General features: G+C 31.9%; 1 protein-coding gene across 2 annotated transcripts in view; it reads right to left on the reverse strand.

Annotated features, from left to right (window-relative positions):
* Nucleotides 1-4,419: 4,419 nt before the first annotated feature.
* Nucleotides 4,420-19,974, reverse strand: part of MANEA (mannosidase endo-alpha) — a 31,398-nt gene continuing 15,843 nt past the window's right edge. For both annotated transcript variants that reach the window (XM_045391253.3, XM_005552328.5), the window contains exons 3-5: nt 16,528-16,637; nt 9,101-9,177; nt 4,420-8,161 (exon numbers count right to left, since the gene is read on the reverse strand). In XM_045391253.3, the coding sequence (XP_045247188.1) occupies nt 7,504-8,161; nt 9,101-9,177; nt 16,528-16,637 (845 nt within the window). In that variant the 3' untranslated portion in view covers nt 4,420-7,503. The remainder of the gene's footprint in view (nt 8,162-9,100; nt 9,178-16,527; nt 16,638-19,974) is intronic.

The following is a 19,974-nucleotide window of genomic DNA, read 5'->3' on the forward strand; positions in this document are numbered from 1 at the left end:
GGGCAGGCAGGCGGGCAAAAGCCAAATTAGAAGGAATAATAGAGATTAGCTAAGAGATATTCATCTAGCTCACTTCTTTAGATGCTTTAATCTGTGATTTTGCATCAGATAACAGCTGAAGGAAACTATCCCAAAAACAGAGCCCCCATGGATTCACTTCCACTGACTTTTTTATTGTTATATGCTTAGAATTTATTCAAGTCACCATACAATGACTCGTCATATGAAATTCCCTTCTCAATGTTACAAAATGTTTAGGCCATTTTTCATAAATTACATAGTTTTATATTCTTTGTATCACAGGTCACAAATTAGTGACTCATTAGTGATCCATTAGCCAGATTCAACCAGCGAACATTTTAAAAATTTAAAAATATTTTATAATATTTGACCATATTATAATCAGAAAAATTAACAGACACACATAGCAAGATATACCTCCTCATTTTACGGACCCATAACAACAAAGCGGCAATGTTGACAGGAGCTGTTGAGAACTCCTTCTTTTTTTTTTTTTTTTTTTTTTTTGAGACGGAGTCTCGCTCTGTAGACGACGCTAGAGTGCAGTGGCACAATCTCGGCTCACTGCAACCTCCGCCTCCCAGGTCCCGGCTCAAGCAATTATCTTGCCTCAGCCTCCCGAGTTGCTGGGTAACAGGCATGCGCCACCATGCTCAGCTAATTTTTGTATTTTTAGTAGGGATGGGGTTTCACCATCTTAACCAGGCTGGTGTTGATCTTCTGACCTCGTGATCCGCCCGCCTAGGCCCAAAATGCTGGGATTACAGGCGTGAGCCACCGCGCCCGGCCGAGCACTCCTTTTAGGTGAGAATTGTCCACAGTCCCTGGGACTCTCTAAGGTTTTAAACCTGACGAATTCACTTACATTCCCTGACAGGTTCCCGTAACCATTTGCATTTTTGACCCTAGGTGTAATTTCTACTTGAGAAATTTATGTTAAAATATAATTGACAAGGTAAAGTTTGCCTCCAATGGGAAAGGAGGTGCTGCTTTTCTGGCAGAAAGAGCCATATAGCCTCTTGGACTGACTATCAGGAAGCTCAATTACAAACGTGTACTCAACCACACATGCCACCAGCACTATATATAGACATTCTTTTAAACAATTCCATCCATCATTATTTATACATTAATTTCGTAAGATTTACCTTTTGTAGAAAAATACTTCAAATCCGTTTTGCAAAGACAGTGCCTGTATTCTAATAACAGGAACCCTTATGTAAACGCTAATTAAGAATGAATCAAGGAAAAAAAATGAGAAAATAGTGTTGCATTACCAGAATAATTTCATCTGGGGATTGTCTGTAGCTACAAATAATACTAATAGGTGGAAAAATAGGAGAATTTGAGCTCAGTTACTGTTCATATAATGATTGCCACTAAATATTTTTAAGATATTTATAATATACCTAATAAGAGCAATTTTCAATAATGTGCTTTACCTAAATATTACAGCAAAGCAAATTTTCAAGTAAGAATTTAGCAAACAATCATAATTGCAGTTAATTTTTTACATAAAATCAGAGATTAGGCTGTTTCATTTTAATATTAATGACTGAATATTCTGCCATATGGCTAATATTTAAGACTGGGTAATTAAAAATGCTATATAGAAAAGCAGCATTCAATAAATATAAATTTAGTATATGCAAAAAAATAGCTTTGATCTAAACTTCCTTTTGATTTTAAATTTCATAAGGGAACTTTGTGAGGTTTTATAACTGATTTTTCTATAGGACTGTACGTAACACTTGCTAAATACTCTAATTTATTTGTAGATTATTTTGAATTTTATATGTAAAAAGTACTTCATTCACTAAATCATTCCTACTTTACTGCAGTGGCTAGAATCTCCAATACAATGTTGGGTAGCATTCATGAAAATAGACAGCCTTGCTTGGTTCCCTATCTCAAGGAGAAAAATAGCAAGTTTTACCACTAATTATGATACTTGCTGTAGGGTTTTTGGTAGATGTCCTTTTTCAGATTAAAAATGTTCCTGTTTCTAATTTGCCAAGAGTAAACATGTACAAACACTGAATTGTATCAATTCTTTGCCACAACACTTTACCTTTAGTATGTTGTCAATGTAATTCATTGCTTTTCTCTTGTTAAAACACTTCTTTCAATCTAGACTAACTTCAACATGACCATGGCAGCCTCTCTATACACTGTGGTATTTGATTTGCTCATATTAGAATTTCGCTATCTATGTGAATAAATGACATGGTCCTATGATTTTGGCTTTATGCTATACCAGCCTCATGAGGAATGTTCCCTTATACTTTTTGGTTATGGCAGATGCATTCTTAATATCAGAGTAACTACTTTTTAATGATATATGTTATTTGTTTAGTTTCTATTTCAGCATTTAATGGTTCTTTTCTCTGGTTAATGAAATTTTTCTTATTTTCTATATCTCCAAGATAGAAATAACTGAAATAGCATTTGTTATCTTTTATAGTTTTCATGTATATAAAAATAAATGCACCATACTGCCACTTCTTGTTCCCATTTGGTTTCTGACCTTAAAAAACAATTAATTTTTCAAGAGAAAGAATATTTCAAGAGGTTTTTCTTTGGAAACACTTTTTTATGTAACCACAAACAATATTTAATGAAAGGATGTTTTTACTTGCCAAAGGTAGGCTTGAGCAGTTAACACAATTCTATCTATCTATCTATCTATCTATCTATCTATCTATCTATCTATCTATCTCTCTATCTTCTATCTATCTATCATCTATCTATAATTGGTATTTTCTTAATGTTTCAGTTTTACAAGATTAAGGGTTTTTATTAATTTGTTTTCTAACCCCAAAGAGATGCATAGTATTTTAACAGAGCGGAAAAACTAAATATCCTATGCAATATCTTCTTTAAAAAGTTGTGGCATGCTACTCGTTTAGGTGACTGTGTTCAAACATAAAAATTTCTAAAGTTTAATACATGCATTTCAGCTGAATTTCTTCCAAAGAGGTTTTTTTTTTTTTTTTTCTTTGCATTTGATATTTTCAAGGCAATTTCAGGGCAAAATTTGTATCACATTAGACTCTATTATCAAATTAACACAACTAGAGTGTTTTGATAATGACTTTTGGTAAAATTCAAAAGCACTTTTATACAATAATTGTAATCATGTATTTTAAATATAATTGGGTAGCTCATAATTCTCATTGTGTTGCTTATAGTGATCTTTGCTCAGATTTTTAACCTATTCTTTTCAAAAATGAAAACACAAAAGCATAATACAATCATATACCATAATTGTAAGCAGTTTTATCTTACTACAGGGCATCACTCTTTTCTATCATAAAATATTTATATGGGGTTTAGCTTCCAAAGATTTTTTGACTTTATGGTAAAATTTATGGCTAATTTAATGTAATCTGAGAAACCTGAAATTCAGTATCTTCCAATATAGAATATCTAATATAGAAGTGCCATTATGTTTTGATTTCAATAAATTTTAGATGTATGACTATTTTTGTTCATTAGTCCTTTGTCTTTTGATGCCGTAAGTAGTAATGATATAACAACTAAAAAAGCTAATCACTTTGAAAAACGTTCCTCCCTTCATTGGTAGTTGGAACATAATAGCCACTACTCAGTTCTTTGATTTGACTAAGGATGAATGAGTCTCTATAAAGTAATTAAGCCAAAATAGTACCTAAATTCTCAAGGATAATAATCTGGCAACAAGCCCACAGTAACATTTAGCCTTTATGTGGATATACGACAACATAGTATAAAACTTAATTTGGAGTACATTTTTTTAAAGACTAGAAATGTTAATATAATTTTTAAATTGTATTATTTTAATATTGAAAAAGTAATGCTTTGAGCCATAAAGCCTTTTTGCTTGTGGCTACATCAAGTTTTCATTTAGAAATTATAAATATTTGCAAAAATAACTGAAATTTTGCTGGTTGTAAATTATTGCTTTTCTTCACTACGTGATGTGAGTGTAATTCAAAATTTAAATATAGATTTTTAAAGACTGTTTCTGTAAGCACCGTAGAGTTTAGGAGCAGTCATGTTTAAACTGGCTAACTGTGGTCAGTTTGAAAACGTGCAGGAACTTGGTAGGTTCTCTACTGGTTTGTTACTTTGCTGTTTTAGAAGATTAATTTCCTAACGGATGTCGGAGCTAATATATGATTATACTCAAAGAAGAAAAAAAAATAGAGAAACAGCTCCCAAATTAAAAAAAAAAAAAAACAATTATGTGTGCATGTATGTGTGTATATTTAACACAAGCTTACAGATTTAAAAAGTATATGCAGTTAAAGATATCCACTTTGTAAGTGCTGCATATCTCAAAAGAGAAAACATATAAAGAATGATGACTGGATACTCCTTTTCATTTGTTAATCAGAAATCAAATAAGACATTTCATAAAGAGAAATGATAGACTTTAATATCTAAAATACAATGTATTCATAATTTTATGAAGTAAAAATTAACCATTCCATATAACAAAATAGTAATTTTTAATTAGTCTTAAAACAGAAAAAAGTTAACTCAAGTAAACATTAATAACAGCAGTTGTTGACAATATTAGTTCTTAAAAGAAACAGTAAAATATTTGGTTTCTATACAGTCAAAACAATTAGATTAAACCATAAAAATTAATAACTTATGAAAGAATCCATTATGATTCATGCATTGTATTATACCACTTTAACAGTTATTATACTATATTGAATTCAAACATAGTTTTTTTTGAATCAAGAAATAAATTCTTTGCTCTTATTTACTTGTGATCATAACAATTGAAACTGTGTTACAAATAAAATGGTAAAGGCAGCTGTAATGAATACCTGAGGAAGATTTTGAAAGCTTTCCTAAGAATTAACAGAATTATTAGAGATATTTCCTAATGCAGTTGGCTCACCTTATTTGTGGGTTCTACATCCATGGCCAAGAAATTGCCGACTGAAAACTCTGAAGATGTACAGACTTTTTTTTTTCATGTCATTTTCATTATTCACTAACTGGTACAGTATAACAACTATTTACATAGCATTTACATTGTATTAAGTGTTATAAGTAATCTAGAGATGATTTAATGTGTACAGGAGGATGTGCATAGGTTATATGCAACTAATATGCCAGTTTATATCAGGGACTTGAGCATTTGCAGATTTTGGTTTCCATAGGGGTAACTGGAACCAATCCCCCACAGACAGTGAGGGATGACTGTAACTATTTTATTAAAAAGGGAGAAAAAACATATTAATATAATTATAAACTAGTAATTATGAGATCAGATGCCATTCTTCCATTGAGAATAACTTTGTGCAATGAAGAGAGAATCTGCTTTATCCTACTCTGAAATCTGTTGCTGCTGGTTGGTTAGGGTAATGTGTTGAGGAATCACAACAAAGCTCAGAGGTGAAGTATGCTGTGTGGATTCGCCATGTCTATAATGGGAAAAAGATAGAAAGTGGTGGTATCTGTGTTGAGAATATGCTGACCTTGTTTTTATAGACTTTCCTTTAATCTCACAACTATTTCCTAAAACTTACTTTCTGTCATGGTGGGTTCAAATACACAACATACACAAAAAACTCCTCTGTGGTAGATACTTCTCTAACAAAACTTTAATGAAATATGGTATATCATAAAAGAGTATTAGGTATGACATTTATAAATTATACCTAAAATAATATATTCAAGTTAAATGGATATAAGAAGAAAATCCACAGGTTGTATCTATACAGTATTACTATGCAAGTGCTTGGTTATATCAAAATATCAGCATAGTGATTTATTCTTTTATTTTCCCCTAGAAAATAATGATTACTACTACTGTATTAATTTCCTAAGGCCTGATCATTCTCTGAGAAATGACAAATTCCAAAACTATAAATAAATTAAACAGTAATGCCTCTTTTCAATAATATAATTTGTGTCAAAACCATTGTTTAAAAATAAAATAAATTTTGTCATCTGGTGAGCTATTTTATAAAAAATTTAGTGCTAATTTATGTTTCTGAATGGATGTCTTTATACTCTGAAGATTTATAGGCATTATTTTTTAGTATTATTCTATTGCTTTTCTTAATGGAACACCTAAGAAATAACATTTATGTAACAGGATATATATATTTCTTTACTACAGTTATAGTTATAAACATTAACTATAAGAATAGAGTGCATTTTATTTAGTTTTTAAGCAGATTTATTTTTAGTATACAAGTGATCAATTTGTCACAATACGACAAGTTATTGATGACAAGTATTTTAACCTATAGGTATGATAAAAGTCTAACATTTATAAAATGGGGATATTACTATATAAAAAATTGAAACTATTAGTTTTTAAGTAAAATATTAGTTTCTTCATTATTATACAGTGTTAAACTTAATGTAAAGCTAAACTTCTGGACTTACCCTAGACATAAAATAATTTTCATTTCCATGTCTCTAGAACCTAAAATGGTTAAGTAAATTTTCTCTATTACTTTTGGTCAAAATAACTTAAATTAAAAGATAATCTAATGACAGTAATAACATTTTTCTTTCCTAAAAAAATATTTGGTCTCTGATTTAAAGATAAGAATAATATAATAGTAACAACTTAAAAATTGACCAGATATACTAAAAATAATATTTGGGCATCATATCTACATAATAATTGTGAAATAACTGTTTTCCTAATAACTGAGAAGCAATCATTAACTTTTTCATAAAAGGACTTTCCATAGCTTCTAAAATACGGAATTCAGCACTGTAAAGCAGAAACACTAAACATGCCAAAACACCTAGCATGGTATAGGTAACCACAAATCTGCAAATGACGCACTGTGCCGTAGATAGCAGGCCTTCCTAACACAATTTGGTCATGGTAAGGTTTAATTTATGTAATTAAATTTTTTAAAAAAGACTATTAATTTAAAGCCATTTTGGGTTCACATTCACAGCAAAATTGAGAGGAAGGTACAGTGATTTTGTTAATCTTAAGAATTTCCTCATTATTGAAGAGTTATCCAGAGTCTAAATATTAAAACAATATAGTTGATTAAATTATTTTTAAAATATGACATAAAACATGTACATTATCTTTCAGGGTTTTTTTTTCTTTGATAGATATCCCAAATATACACACAATCCTATTTCTTTGGGTCTAGGATGTCAATATAATTTAACTGTGTGCTAAGTGCTTTAGGTAACACAAGCATTTATCTATTGTAAAATGAAAATTCAATTGCCATCAAATCAGAATTTTGATTTCAGTCAGAAATGCAGTAAATTATGCCATAAGGAATATATTTGTATACATTTTGTCTGATATTTTCTCATGTGGTATTGTGAAGGGTAACAATTATAATATTATCTGTAAGAATTTTTAAAATGTATTTTTAAATATAACTACTAGTATATACTGGTTTTGATAGTTTTCTTTCCATAACGCAAAAAGAAAGCTATTTTTAAAAATTAGGTGATTTTTATAACTATTAAACTTTAATTAACGCATTAAGAAACAGGCAGCTGGTGATCTAATGTATAAGTTGTTCTTTCCTTACTGTATTTTTCAGACCACTTGCGAGTCAGTTCTAGGTAAAGACCTGGTTTATGAGGACGGTAATCTAGGTACACTGTATTACTGGTTCTTTTGGGAACAGCTTTTTCAATCTGAGTTCCTTCATGCCACTCATTAAAAGAGGTGATAGAAATTAAGCTGGGGTGTGTCTGAAGTGCGGCACTCAGAGCAATTTCATAATACTTCCCATTGATCCGGTTCCGAGTGTTTTGCGTGTTCCATGGACGGATGCTGGTATCTATGTATCCTGGGCCCACACTTGGGATAAATATTAAGTTGTATTTATCACAAAATAATTTTAGGCTAGCCCAATTCTGATGTGATGAGCCATAAGTAAAGCCATTTGTGGCAAAATATGTGTAAATTCCATCAAAACCACTTTGAAGAATATCATACTTATGTTTTTCTTCAACTAGAAGGGCAATAAACAATCCATCATAAGGAGAATTGCGAATACTCCGAGACCCTGAGGTGGTTAACAGATTGGCCCATTTTTCAGGTTTGGTAATATAGGAATCATAGACATAAAACATAGGAAGAGCATTGCCGGTCTTCGTCTTGTACCTGTAAAAGGCCGGATGATTTCCGTATCTAGAAAATAAGCATATATAAAAGCGGAATGAATATTCACAACTAATTTGCTACAGATAAAAACTGTTTATGTACTGAAAATGAAGGAATCAGTGCAGTTTGAACACATTACTTTTGGTCAAAATAACTTAAAATATTAAAAGATAATCTAATGACAGTAATAACATTTTTCTTTCCTAAAAAATATTTGGTCTCTGATTTAAAGATAAGAATAATATAATTGTAACAACTTAAATTTCTTAGGGGAATCAGTTGTGTAAGTGTAGTAATTAAAAATGCATTTTTAATTTTACACATTAGAAAATGAGATACTAGATGCATTACCAAACAAGTGATTAACTATCTCATATTGAGGTTTACGAATGATGACTAATGCCATAAAAAGCCTATGGTTCGCTACATTAATACATAAACTGCTTTTTTATCTATCAGTAATAAATATTCTACTGTTGCTGACAAGTTTCCTTGGAAGACTATGGCATCTGTCACAGACTGTTATCAGTAAAATTGTTTGAAAAAATGAAAACTGCATTAATAAATTCTTTTTGATCAGGCTAGATATAAATGACAATATCAGCTCTGGGTCTACTGCATTAAAAGAAATACTTCACTTTTAATAATCTGAACCTTCTTTTTAAAAAGATAAAGCTATATTCCGAAGGTTTAGAAAACAATGTCAATTTAAAATATCAAAATTACAGAAATCATAGTCTATAAACCTGTAACAGTAAAAACAGCAATCTGCCAAAAAGAAAGTGAATTGTAAGGAACTTCAGCAATGTTCCTTTAATAAAATTAAATAACAATTTAATTTTATTTTATTAAAAATGGAATAATCATAAATCATTCAAATCTCAAATATAATTTAATGTACTATTCTTAAAACAATAATTATCACTGGATAATATAACAATATTTATAAATACTGAAGAAACTCACTTGTCTATAATATACTTGATATTTTGGTACATGTTTTGATCATCTCGATTGCTATATGGTTCTATGTGAAAAGTAACCTAAAACAAACAAAAAAATCAGTTAGGGGATAAATTATCTATAATGTTAAACTGAAGTATATTTCATATATTTAATAAAGTAACTGATTAAATCACCTTAATTTAAGATTAATATTTATCGAACACAGAAACTACCAGAGAATTTTTACCAATAAAATTTACTGCTAAATAACATGCTAAACATTTTATACTTATTATCTTGGTTAATCTTCACAAATCCCTAAGGTATTTGTTTTCTTAGTAAGGTAATCAAAGATAGACAGAACCTTAAGAAATGTTCAGTAAGTTGTTCCAAGTCACCCAGTTTGTTGGAGGTAATACTGATGATCTGAATTCCGAGTTCGAATGCTTAACCACTATGCAAGGCTCCTTTTTATGTTTACTCCTTATAAAAATATGTTTCTTACATATTTATATCCCATATAAGATATATAGGAAATACTCTATATTCAGATATATGTTTCTTTTAGGAAAACGACCAAAAAAATAGAAAAATCTGGATTCTTTACAGGCATGTGACCATTAAGCTTAAATTTAAATGGAAGTCATTAGCAAATTTATTTACATATAAATCCTTCCATACCATTAAAACAGCATTTTACAAAATAATATACATTTACTTCTATTAAAGAATTTATAATGAAATCGCTTAAAAATAATATCCACTAGTGTCATAAAGGACAATAATTTTCATAATGCCTAGGTTTGGATATCCCATACACACACACACACACACACACAAACACACACACACACATTATAAATATGTAAACATATAGAGAGCAGTAATTATATATATATTTTTTTTTTTTGAGATGGAGTCTCACTCTGTTGCCCAGGCTGGAGTGCAGGGGGGCGATCTCGGCTCACTGCAAGCTCTGCCTCCCGGGTTCACGCCGTTCTCCTGCCTCTGCCTCAGTCTGGCCAGTAGCTGGGACTGCATGCGCCCGCCACCACGCCCAGCTAATTTTTTGTATTTTTAGTAGAGATGGGTTTCACCATGTTAGCTAGGATGGTCTCGATCTCCTCACCTTGTGATCCGCCCGCCTCGGCCTCCCAAAGTGCTGGGAATACAAGCATGAGCCACTGCGCCCGGCCAAGTATTTTTAAAATACTGTGCACAGACTAAAATTTTTTAACTTAAAGTTGGCTATACATAAATCAAGACAGACAAATTATGGCTAGTAAAACCATTCTGTATGCCACTTCTAACTAGTAAAGTAAAAAATACAGAAGATACTTCTCTTAGACGACAATCTATTTCAGATTCATAAAACAAAGAATGAGGATTTTCACTTTTATTCCTAGTTTTACTGACTTACCAACATCAATTAAAAATCTTTATGGTACTCTAATAAATTTACTGTTTTAATTTCAGGTTTCAGGCTCTATGAGGTATTTATGGAACTAGACTTCTATTGCAATATGAAACTCCTCTGTTTTCAATTACCCAATTAAAGCAAAATGTATTTTACATTAATCAATGCTATTTGTTTTCATATAATCAATTTTAAAGTTAAATAATATTTAATAAAAATATAATTTTCTACTTTAAATAAATTACAGTAATATTACAAAAATAAGTTTTTGTCGTAAAAAACTAAGTCAAATTCATTTTTGCACCTTATTGTTAGTATTGCCAGGGTAGTAACTGCTAGGGCAGTTAGATTTCTCAGTAACTTTGGTATTTGTTTTTAAATTCAGTTGAAAGCAAATTACCAAGTGTGTAGGTATTTTCATACTATTATATAATGTTTCCTTGGGTAATTCTTCCTTCAGATACATCACTGTGTTTTCTAAATTTCCATGTTATACATAAAGGACACCATATTTAAGCAATATCTAACTTGAAATATCCTATATCAAAATGAATTTGCTTTTACAGTTGCAAACAACAAATAGCATGCTATTTTTGAAAAGCACAGATCAATATATTTGCAGTAAATGCAAAAAGCTATTATTGGTAAATATAAAACATTTAAAATTTTCCCTCATGTATTTCTAATGTCTTAATTATAATAAAATTACTTTGCAATTTTAATTAATGATGTGATCTAGTCTCCATCTCTCTATTCCATTTGGAAAAATCTATTAGTTCAATTTTAAAATAATAGAATTCTATATATAAAATCTTTAGAGTCTATCTTTAGAGAATAAGAACATAAACATTCCCTCATTTCATGTTTTTAATTTTGACCTTTCCTGTCTTTTTTTCCTGCATTTTAATAACTTTAATAAATTTTAATAAACAAAACGAACTTTCTTAAATGAAAATCTGGTATTTTTCCCCTTCTCCAACTCCATTCCCTACCTTCACCCCTGCACACTCCCCTATCCCCTGACACAACAAAAATGAGGTAGGTCTTCCTACTCCTAGGTGGTGCCATAATACCTCATACTTCTTTCCTCTTCCTGAAATTTACTTGTCTTTGTGTCTGACCTCCAGTAGATTACAAGGCATTTTAGGGACAGAGATAATACTTTATCCTTCTTCATAATATTGTCAGCATCTGGGACTGCATCTGACACGTAGCAGGCACTAAATGAATGAATGCATGCATAAATAAATGGACTAATGATTTGCATGCAAAAACAAACAACAGTTAAACTCTTAAATCTACCATTTATACTGAATTTAGGTAAGATTCCCAAAGTTTTTGCCACGAATTCACAATATTCATTTAACAAGGAAAATGAAAAAGGAGAGGCCATGACTAATATAACATGTTTCAAATGTAGGTGAAAATCATTTAAAAAAGAATCACACACATACTTATATGCATGTATCACATGGTGGTAATCGGCATAAGCCTGAAAAGCAGATAAAATGACTCTAGAGCCATACGCAAAGAAATAATGGATGTTGATAAACCTAGTATAAGAAATGTGATTTCTGCATAAAGTAGAAAGAAAATACGCTACTTTAAAATAACATACTAAATTTATTAAAATGCAAGAAGATCACCAGGGCTGAGTTGGTTTTTTCCACTATAATCCTGAGCAAAAAAAAAAATCACTGAATCTGCCCAATTTTTCTTTACTTAGAGGAATGATTTAATTCAGTCAAGTTTTGATTAAATAATGCCATGTAACAACCCCACAATCTCAGTGGCTCTAAAAGACAAACATTTGCTTTTTGAACATAAAATCTATGAATTGGCTTATGATGGCTCTGCTCCAGGCTGGTTCAAATCAGCTCATGTGTCTGTCATTCTGAGCCCTAGACAGAAGGGGGCATGCTTTTCTCATAAAAGAGAATAGGAGTATAATCATGTAAGCGCATAGTATACATTATCTTTTCTCACATCTCATCAGCCAAAGCAAGCCATAAGGCCAGACCCAACAACAGGGCAGGAAGTATACTTACTCTGCATGGAGGGGAAGGAAAACCAGAATATTTGCTAAACAATGACAGTATCTACCAAACATCTCTATCATGTCTCACTCAAAAAACTGTTCCATTGTTCTTAATGGTGCAGGACAGAGAGCTTATAGAGGAAGGAATCCAGCCCTGATTTTTATACTGTCTGCAAAACCAGCCTACCAATGACGGTTATAAGTGCAACAGCCTTTGCTCTAGCAAAACATGCAGACAAGTATACTTTAAAAGAACAGAAACTAAATCGCTTTGAAAAATCAAGATTTAAATTTTACTTTCACTTACTTACACTTTCAAAAAAAAAACCTAGTCACATTTGCTAAAGATAATGAAAACTAAATAAAGCGCCAATCATGTCCTTTTCTTGCATGTTTGTTTATAATTTAAAAGGCACTTACTTAAAATAACTCTTGGTTGAAGTTAACAAATCAAAATTACAATTACAAAATATTTAATGACTAATATTAGTAAAAACATTATATAATCAAAATGAATGAACTATAACAAAAGCTTAACTGTGAGATGAATTCATTCCCTAAAAATTCTCCATCCCTAAACAAAAAAGAATAAAAATAAAAATTATTTTTACCTCAAAAAGTAGAAAGAGTAAAAAAAAAAAAAAACTAGAGAAAGACATCAATAAAAAAGGAGAATTAAAACATTAAAACCATTAGAATATTTTAAAAATAAAATTGATACATGGAAGGGTTTTTTGGGGGTGGGGGGTAAGCTAATTAATATTAATCAAAATGGTGAAAAAAGGGCACAGTATTTCCATGCTTTGAAGATTAGCCAAAAAAAAGAGATGTTACTAATGAATGCATTTTACACTTAAGGTTTTAGACGTGGTCAGTTATGTGCACTGGAGGCTACAATTTGTCAGCACGCAATCTACAACATCATTAATCTTTTCTATCGGATTGCCTTAGCACATTAAATAATTCTAGTAAGGTATTGTCATTCATTAAACATTAAAATTTCCTTATATTAGCAAGAAAAGGGAAAGTTTTCCATTCTTTAAAAAAACAGGATTTACTGCATTTTATTGAATTGGGAAAAATGTCCGTTCCACAACAGAAATCATAAACAAATCTAATAAATAAAACCATCTTATGGTTTCATTGTCATTGTACAAATGAAGGGGATAAGCCAAGAAGATCAAGGAACTAATATAAGATTCCAGAGCTACTCAGTTGGAACAAGCTCCAGCCTCATGATTCCAGGTCTATTCTTTGTCTATACATAGTTCCTCACCAGACATGAGGCCAAGAAACTGTTCTGAAAATTTTGGAAAACATCAGTCTATTGCGTTCCAAGTTTCTCTGATCATTAGATATAAAATCTGTAGCACAGAGAGATCAAGTATGTTGGCAACATTAAATAGGCAATCAGTGGTCGAGCTCTTTGCCACACTCTCCTTCTCTACACAGATGCTTTAAACAGGAGAAAAAGCCGACCAATCTTCATATATCATAACAATTTCATTTTCTCTTTAAAAATTTCCTGAAAGTACTAAAATAGCCAGTTTCTTGAGTTCCCATCTTCCAGGATTTTGGCAGGGTCGGGCCAGAGGAGCAGCTCTTGGACTTGTTTTGTGGAAGATAAATCAATCACTTACCCAACTTCCGCCTGGGTGCCAGAACCTGGAGGCTTGCCTATTTGCAGATTTCAAATGTCAATAAGAACTCACTGAAAGGCACCAAGGGACACAGCAGATGACAGCTCTTGCTAGACAGCTAATTTGAGAGATGCTGTCTTAACAGTTTCAGGATAGTAAATTAGAAAGAAGCAGCAGCTTTATGGACAGGAATAAAAAAATGCTTGCCTATTTAGCTCTTTCTCCCTAGAGTTCCATTTCTATTCTCCAATAACTACTCAATCTCTAGGCTGCAAAAGGAAAATTAAGACAAAATTAATGCTTCATATTTTTATTTGAAATGAAATATTTCCACAGTGGTCCATAACATATCTTACAGGGCCCAATTACCACTAATGGACAAACCAGATTGTCTTCCATTAGAATATAACTGCAAGAAGTTACAGAGCAAATAAAACTGTTCAGCAAATTTTAAGAGTGGTTGCAATCTGAGAACTCAGGATAATGGTAAGTGGTCTCTAGTTAAAAGACCCTAAATCCTTTTTTTGAGATAGACTCTCACTCTGTCGTACAGGCTGGAGTGCAGTGGCACCAATCTCAGCTCACTGCAATCTCTGCCTCCCAGGTTCAAGCAATTCTCGTGCCTCAGCCTCCTGAGTAGTAGCTGGGACTACAGGTGTGCACCACCATGCCCAGCTACTTTTTGTATTTTAGTAGAGATGGGGTTTCAACATGTTGGCCAGGCTGGTCTTGAACTCCTGGCATCAAGAGATCCGCCTACCTTGGCATCCCAAAGTGCTGTGATTACAGGTGTGAGCCACTGTGCTCAACCTGACATTTTCATTAAGATTTTCAAACACAATACATTGAACAAGAAGGAAAAACTCTAAGAAACATGAGCAAGCAGAGAATAAGAGTTACCTGATATGAAACAAAAATGTCCAAGGACACAGAACAGAGAAGATAATACCAAAAATAAAAAAATAAAATAAAATAAAATAAAATAAAGCAGTTTCCTGAGGGCAAGATCATGAATATTCTTTTTATAACTGATTTTTAATGATTTTTTGAATTACATAATAGATTTCCATATTAAGTGTCAAGATTCTGCATCCATCTCTTTCTCCAAACTGAGGCTAATGTTATATTCTTTAATTTCTATCAATTTATAGTATATATTATCTGAGAAGACAAATTTTTCCCCTCATTAAAAACTTTAAGTCTTACTTGATTCCAACATATTTATAAACTTTGAAATTAGTTTGTTAAATTCTGTGTTTAAAATCTCATCAGAATTTCTAATTGGGATTGCATTAAGTTTACAAAAGTTATTAAAAGAAAGAAAAATGTGAGAATGGCTATTTCTGCAATTTGAATCTTCTCATCAAAGTCATGGGAAGTCATTTATGCAGGTCTTCCATATCTTTTGATAAAATGTTAAAGATTTCTTTGCATATACATTTGATGTTATTTTCAATGCACACTTTCCCATTTTGTTCTGTAATAGAGGAATCTTATTGAAATGTACATGTTTTCATTCCAGGCACCTTACTGAATTCATTATTTTTCATAGTTTTTTGGCAGTTTTCAGGGGTTTTGTAAGTATTTCTCATTTGCAAAGAAAAAAACCATATTTTATTTAGAACTATTTCTTCTTTTTGCATTTTTTAGTCGAACTGCTTGTTTAGAGTCTCCATAACAGCACTAAATAATATTGTAATCTTGTATTGATCTTGGTTGAGCATGACACTACTTTTTCTCCATCAGATACAGTGTTTAAAATATGCTACTAAGAGACACCCGTTATCAAGCTAAAGAACTTTGGTTACTAAGGACTTTATTAACATGAATTTTTCTTTCCTAAAATTTTCAGTATCTGTTAAGATAATCATATTTTACCTTCTTTAAATAATTTAAATAAGCACTACGTTTTTTTACTTAATGCTTACTCTGTGCCAGACAGGAATCTATGTTTTACATGAATTATCTCATATAATCTTTATAACCACTCTGTGTGTAAGGAAGGTTTTGTTGCTATTTCCATTTTAGAGATGAAGAAACTGAGACAAGTCATATTATAAAGCTACAAAGTGGCTGAGCCAGGATTGAATGTAGGCCTATTATAAATATATAAATATAAATATATATATAATATAAATAAATATAAAACATGATTAGAAACATAGTAAAGAATCTCTAAAATATAATTTAGATAAGATTGAAATTCCTATTATATAAATTTTCTTTATGAAATAGAGTATTTAAGAGATTCTAAGTCATTATCATTTTTAATTAAAATGACTATTTCAAAAATTGTTATTACTATCCTCTTGTCCAAAAGAATTAACTTATGTATAGCTTGAAAATAAAATACCTTCAGGTTATATTTATGAGCTTTATCCAAAATAGTGGGTACCAAGTTATCAGTAGGTTCTCCATTTTCATCATTTACATCAGGTGGGTACCAAGAGAGGGCTAGTACACCTAATAGAAAAGACCGAAAAGAAAGGGAAAAGACAAGAACATGAGTGCAGATATTCTTAAAAAGGCATAGTAAGTACCAAACAGTTGGCAATAAAAGAACATATTTCCACGAGGTGGTTTTGTTAAGTTCCTTCAGAATACATATGGTTATTTGATCACTTTGTCAATATTTATGACCTCTTTATCAGGCATTAATATGCTTTTGTAAAAGTGAACAGACTTTACCTTTTAGAGTTTTAGGTTTACATAAAAATAGCAAAGAAAGTATGGAGTTCTCATATACTCTTCCTCCTACCTGCCCCTACCCTCCACACGGTTTTTCCTATTATTAACATCTTTCATTGGTGTGGAACATTTGCTACAATTGATGACCCAATATTGAAAGATTTTCATTAACTGAAGTCCATAGTTTACATCAGTGTTCACATTTTGTGTTGTACAGTTCAACAGGTTTTGACAAATCTATTATACCATATGTCCTCCATTACAGTAGCTGACAAACTAGTTTTACCAGCTCCATAAACCTCCCGCGCTATACTGATTCATCCCTGTTCCCTCTCCCCCTCACCCCTGGCAATAACTAAGCTTTTTGCTGCCTATAATTTTGCCTTTTCCAGAAGGTCATATAGTTGGAATCATAAAGTATGTAGCTTTTTAGAATTGGCTTCATTCATTTAGCAACTTGAATTTTTAGGTTCCTTCATATCTTTTCATAACTTGATAGCTCATTTCTTTTTACTGCTGCATAATAAGTCATTGTATGTATGTTTATACATTCACCTAATGAAGGACATCTTGGTTGTTTCCAACTTTTGGCAATTATGAATAAAACTGCCATAAACATATATATGCTGTTTTTGTGTAGATCAATACCTTTTAACAGAAAATTTTAACATAGTAAAATAATTACTCTTCCTCTCTGTAGTGCCTGCCTACTTATTTCTGAACTTATAAATTATGTGTTGGAAGCATAAATTACATGGAAATCACTAACCGGAGACAGAATATTTAAGATCAATTAATTCAAAGCCTCATTATATATACAAAGAAATGGACAGTCATCAGAAAGATGGCACAAATTTCTAGATAAATCAACAGACTCTTTAAGGCAGGGAAGTAAATAACAATAGTACCAAAAGAGAAGCATGAGGAAATTAAGAAATTGAAGGTAAGAAACTGCCAGAGAAATAAATTTTAAGACCTAAGTTTTGTGCTAGCCATGCCATGTACAAATAAGTAAGTCCCATTAGGACAACAAAATCAAAGTTAATGGAAAAATAATCCTTATGTCCCCTATCCACTCTGAAAATAAGAATGGCAACTAGAATAAAAGATAGAAAAAATAACCTGTAACATATGAGGCTTGAGGGAAACTGGCTAGCCAGAGGAAGGCATATCCTAGAGAGGAATGCTGGTGAGAAAAGTGTCTGGAGACAATTAATACAACATTTTATAAGCAATCACTTATAATCTTGTAAGATTACTAGCCCAGCTTGTAAGAAGAGTATCACCAATGAAAATAAGAATGACAACAAAAGTTTTCTAAACATGCAACCTACCAAAAAATTATTTTATGCAAAAAATAAAAGAGAAAAAAAATAAACATTAAACAACAGAAAGATTATGCCATGAATCTGAAAATTATAAGCAAAGCATTCTTCCATAAAAGTAAAAACAAAACAAGATTCCTGAGTGGACTAGTTTAAAATAACAGTTGGTCTAATAGTAGACCAAGTACTCTCCATGAAAATAACCATTATTATTATATAAACCATGGGGAGAAAATGTCTTAGAGTCAAAGAGCTGAAGAGAGTAAGAAATTTCCTGGCCAAATTGAAGGGAAAATGTGAAACCAGAAAGATAAGTGAGCAACGAGGTCTGTTTGCCCCAAGCAAAATTGGTAGAAGTAAACCAACTTAACAGTGAATTAAACTGCAGGTTCACAGTGCTTGTACAGTCCTCTAGCTTTAGACCTAATTTAAGGTAACCCAGACATGGTATTCTAAACAGTCACCAGGCAGAAGCAAAAGAAAATCCTTTCTGGAGGAAGGCATCTTCTTCCTGGGCCTCAAATTACTTACAAAAAGTTTTTTTAAAAGAACAATAAATAGTATACAATCAAAGATAATTAAGAACACAAAGAATAAAACACCATGCACAAGAATCAGCAGAATCAAGACAACAGCAACAACATGCAACAACTTCAGATATTGCCATTACACACACTTCTAAAAATTACCTTCATAGTTTAAAAGAGAAAAGACAAAAAGCACTTACCTTGAAAAATTGTGACTTTTGTCCTTTTCCTAATTCATCTACTATTCTGATTTCTTTTTGTGAGAATATGCATGGGCTTTGAACATGTATTCAAGTATCTCACCACTCATCAGCTACATGAACTAAGGGCAAGTTAACTTCTTGCTTCTGTGGCCTCACCATCAAAACACAGATAATTCCTACCTTTCAGGATATATTTTAAGTACACACATAGAATTCCATTAACTAGACTACAGTATTCGATAAATATTGGTTCCTTAAACTACAATGTTCTCTGTTTTTCTCCTCACATTTTTCCCTCCCTCTTCAACTATACCCCTCTCCTAGCACACACATACACATGTACACACACATGAGCTTTAGCATCTTTTTTTTTTTTTTTTGAGACGGAATCTTGCTCTGTTGCCAGGCTGGAGTGCAATGGCGCAATCTCGGCTCACTGCAACCTCCGCCTCCCAGGTTCAAGTGATTCTCCTGCCTCATTCTATCGATCACAGATAGAATCCCTCCTCTGGGATTACAGGTGACCACCGCCACACAAGGCTAATTTTTGTATTTTTAGTAGAGATGGGGTTTCACCATGTTGGCTAGGATGGTCTCGATCTCCTGATCTCGTGATCCTCCTGATCTCGTGATCCTCCCGCCTCGGCCTCCCAAAGTGTTGGGATTACAGCCTTGAGCCACTGCGCCCAGCCAATCTTATCCGTTTTAAGACTATTATCTCCATTCCACCACTTCTTTACTCTCTTCCTCAAGCTTGATTACATTCTAGTCCTATGCTGTCCAAAATAATACCCATTATCTACCATATACATTAAAATTTAAAAGAATTAAGTTTTCTTGCACACTCAACTAGCTACATTTCAAGTGTTCAATAGCCACATATGAGTATATATCTACTGTTTTAGGCAGCACAGATAGAGAACATTTTCATCATCACAGAAAATTCTACTGAACAGCACTGCCATATTATTCTGATTCTTCTAATTAACCACCCCATTCTTGGTCTAGTAATTTCTCTTCCTCTTTTATCCTCTTTGTAAGTATACTCTATGGCTTT

This window comes from Macaca fascicularis, chromosome 4, assembly GCF_037993035.2.
Source record: "Macaca fascicularis isolate 582-1 chromosome 4, T2T-MFA8v1.1".
NCBI lineage: Eukaryota > Metazoa > Chordata > Mammalia > Primates > Cercopithecidae > Macaca > Macaca fascicularis.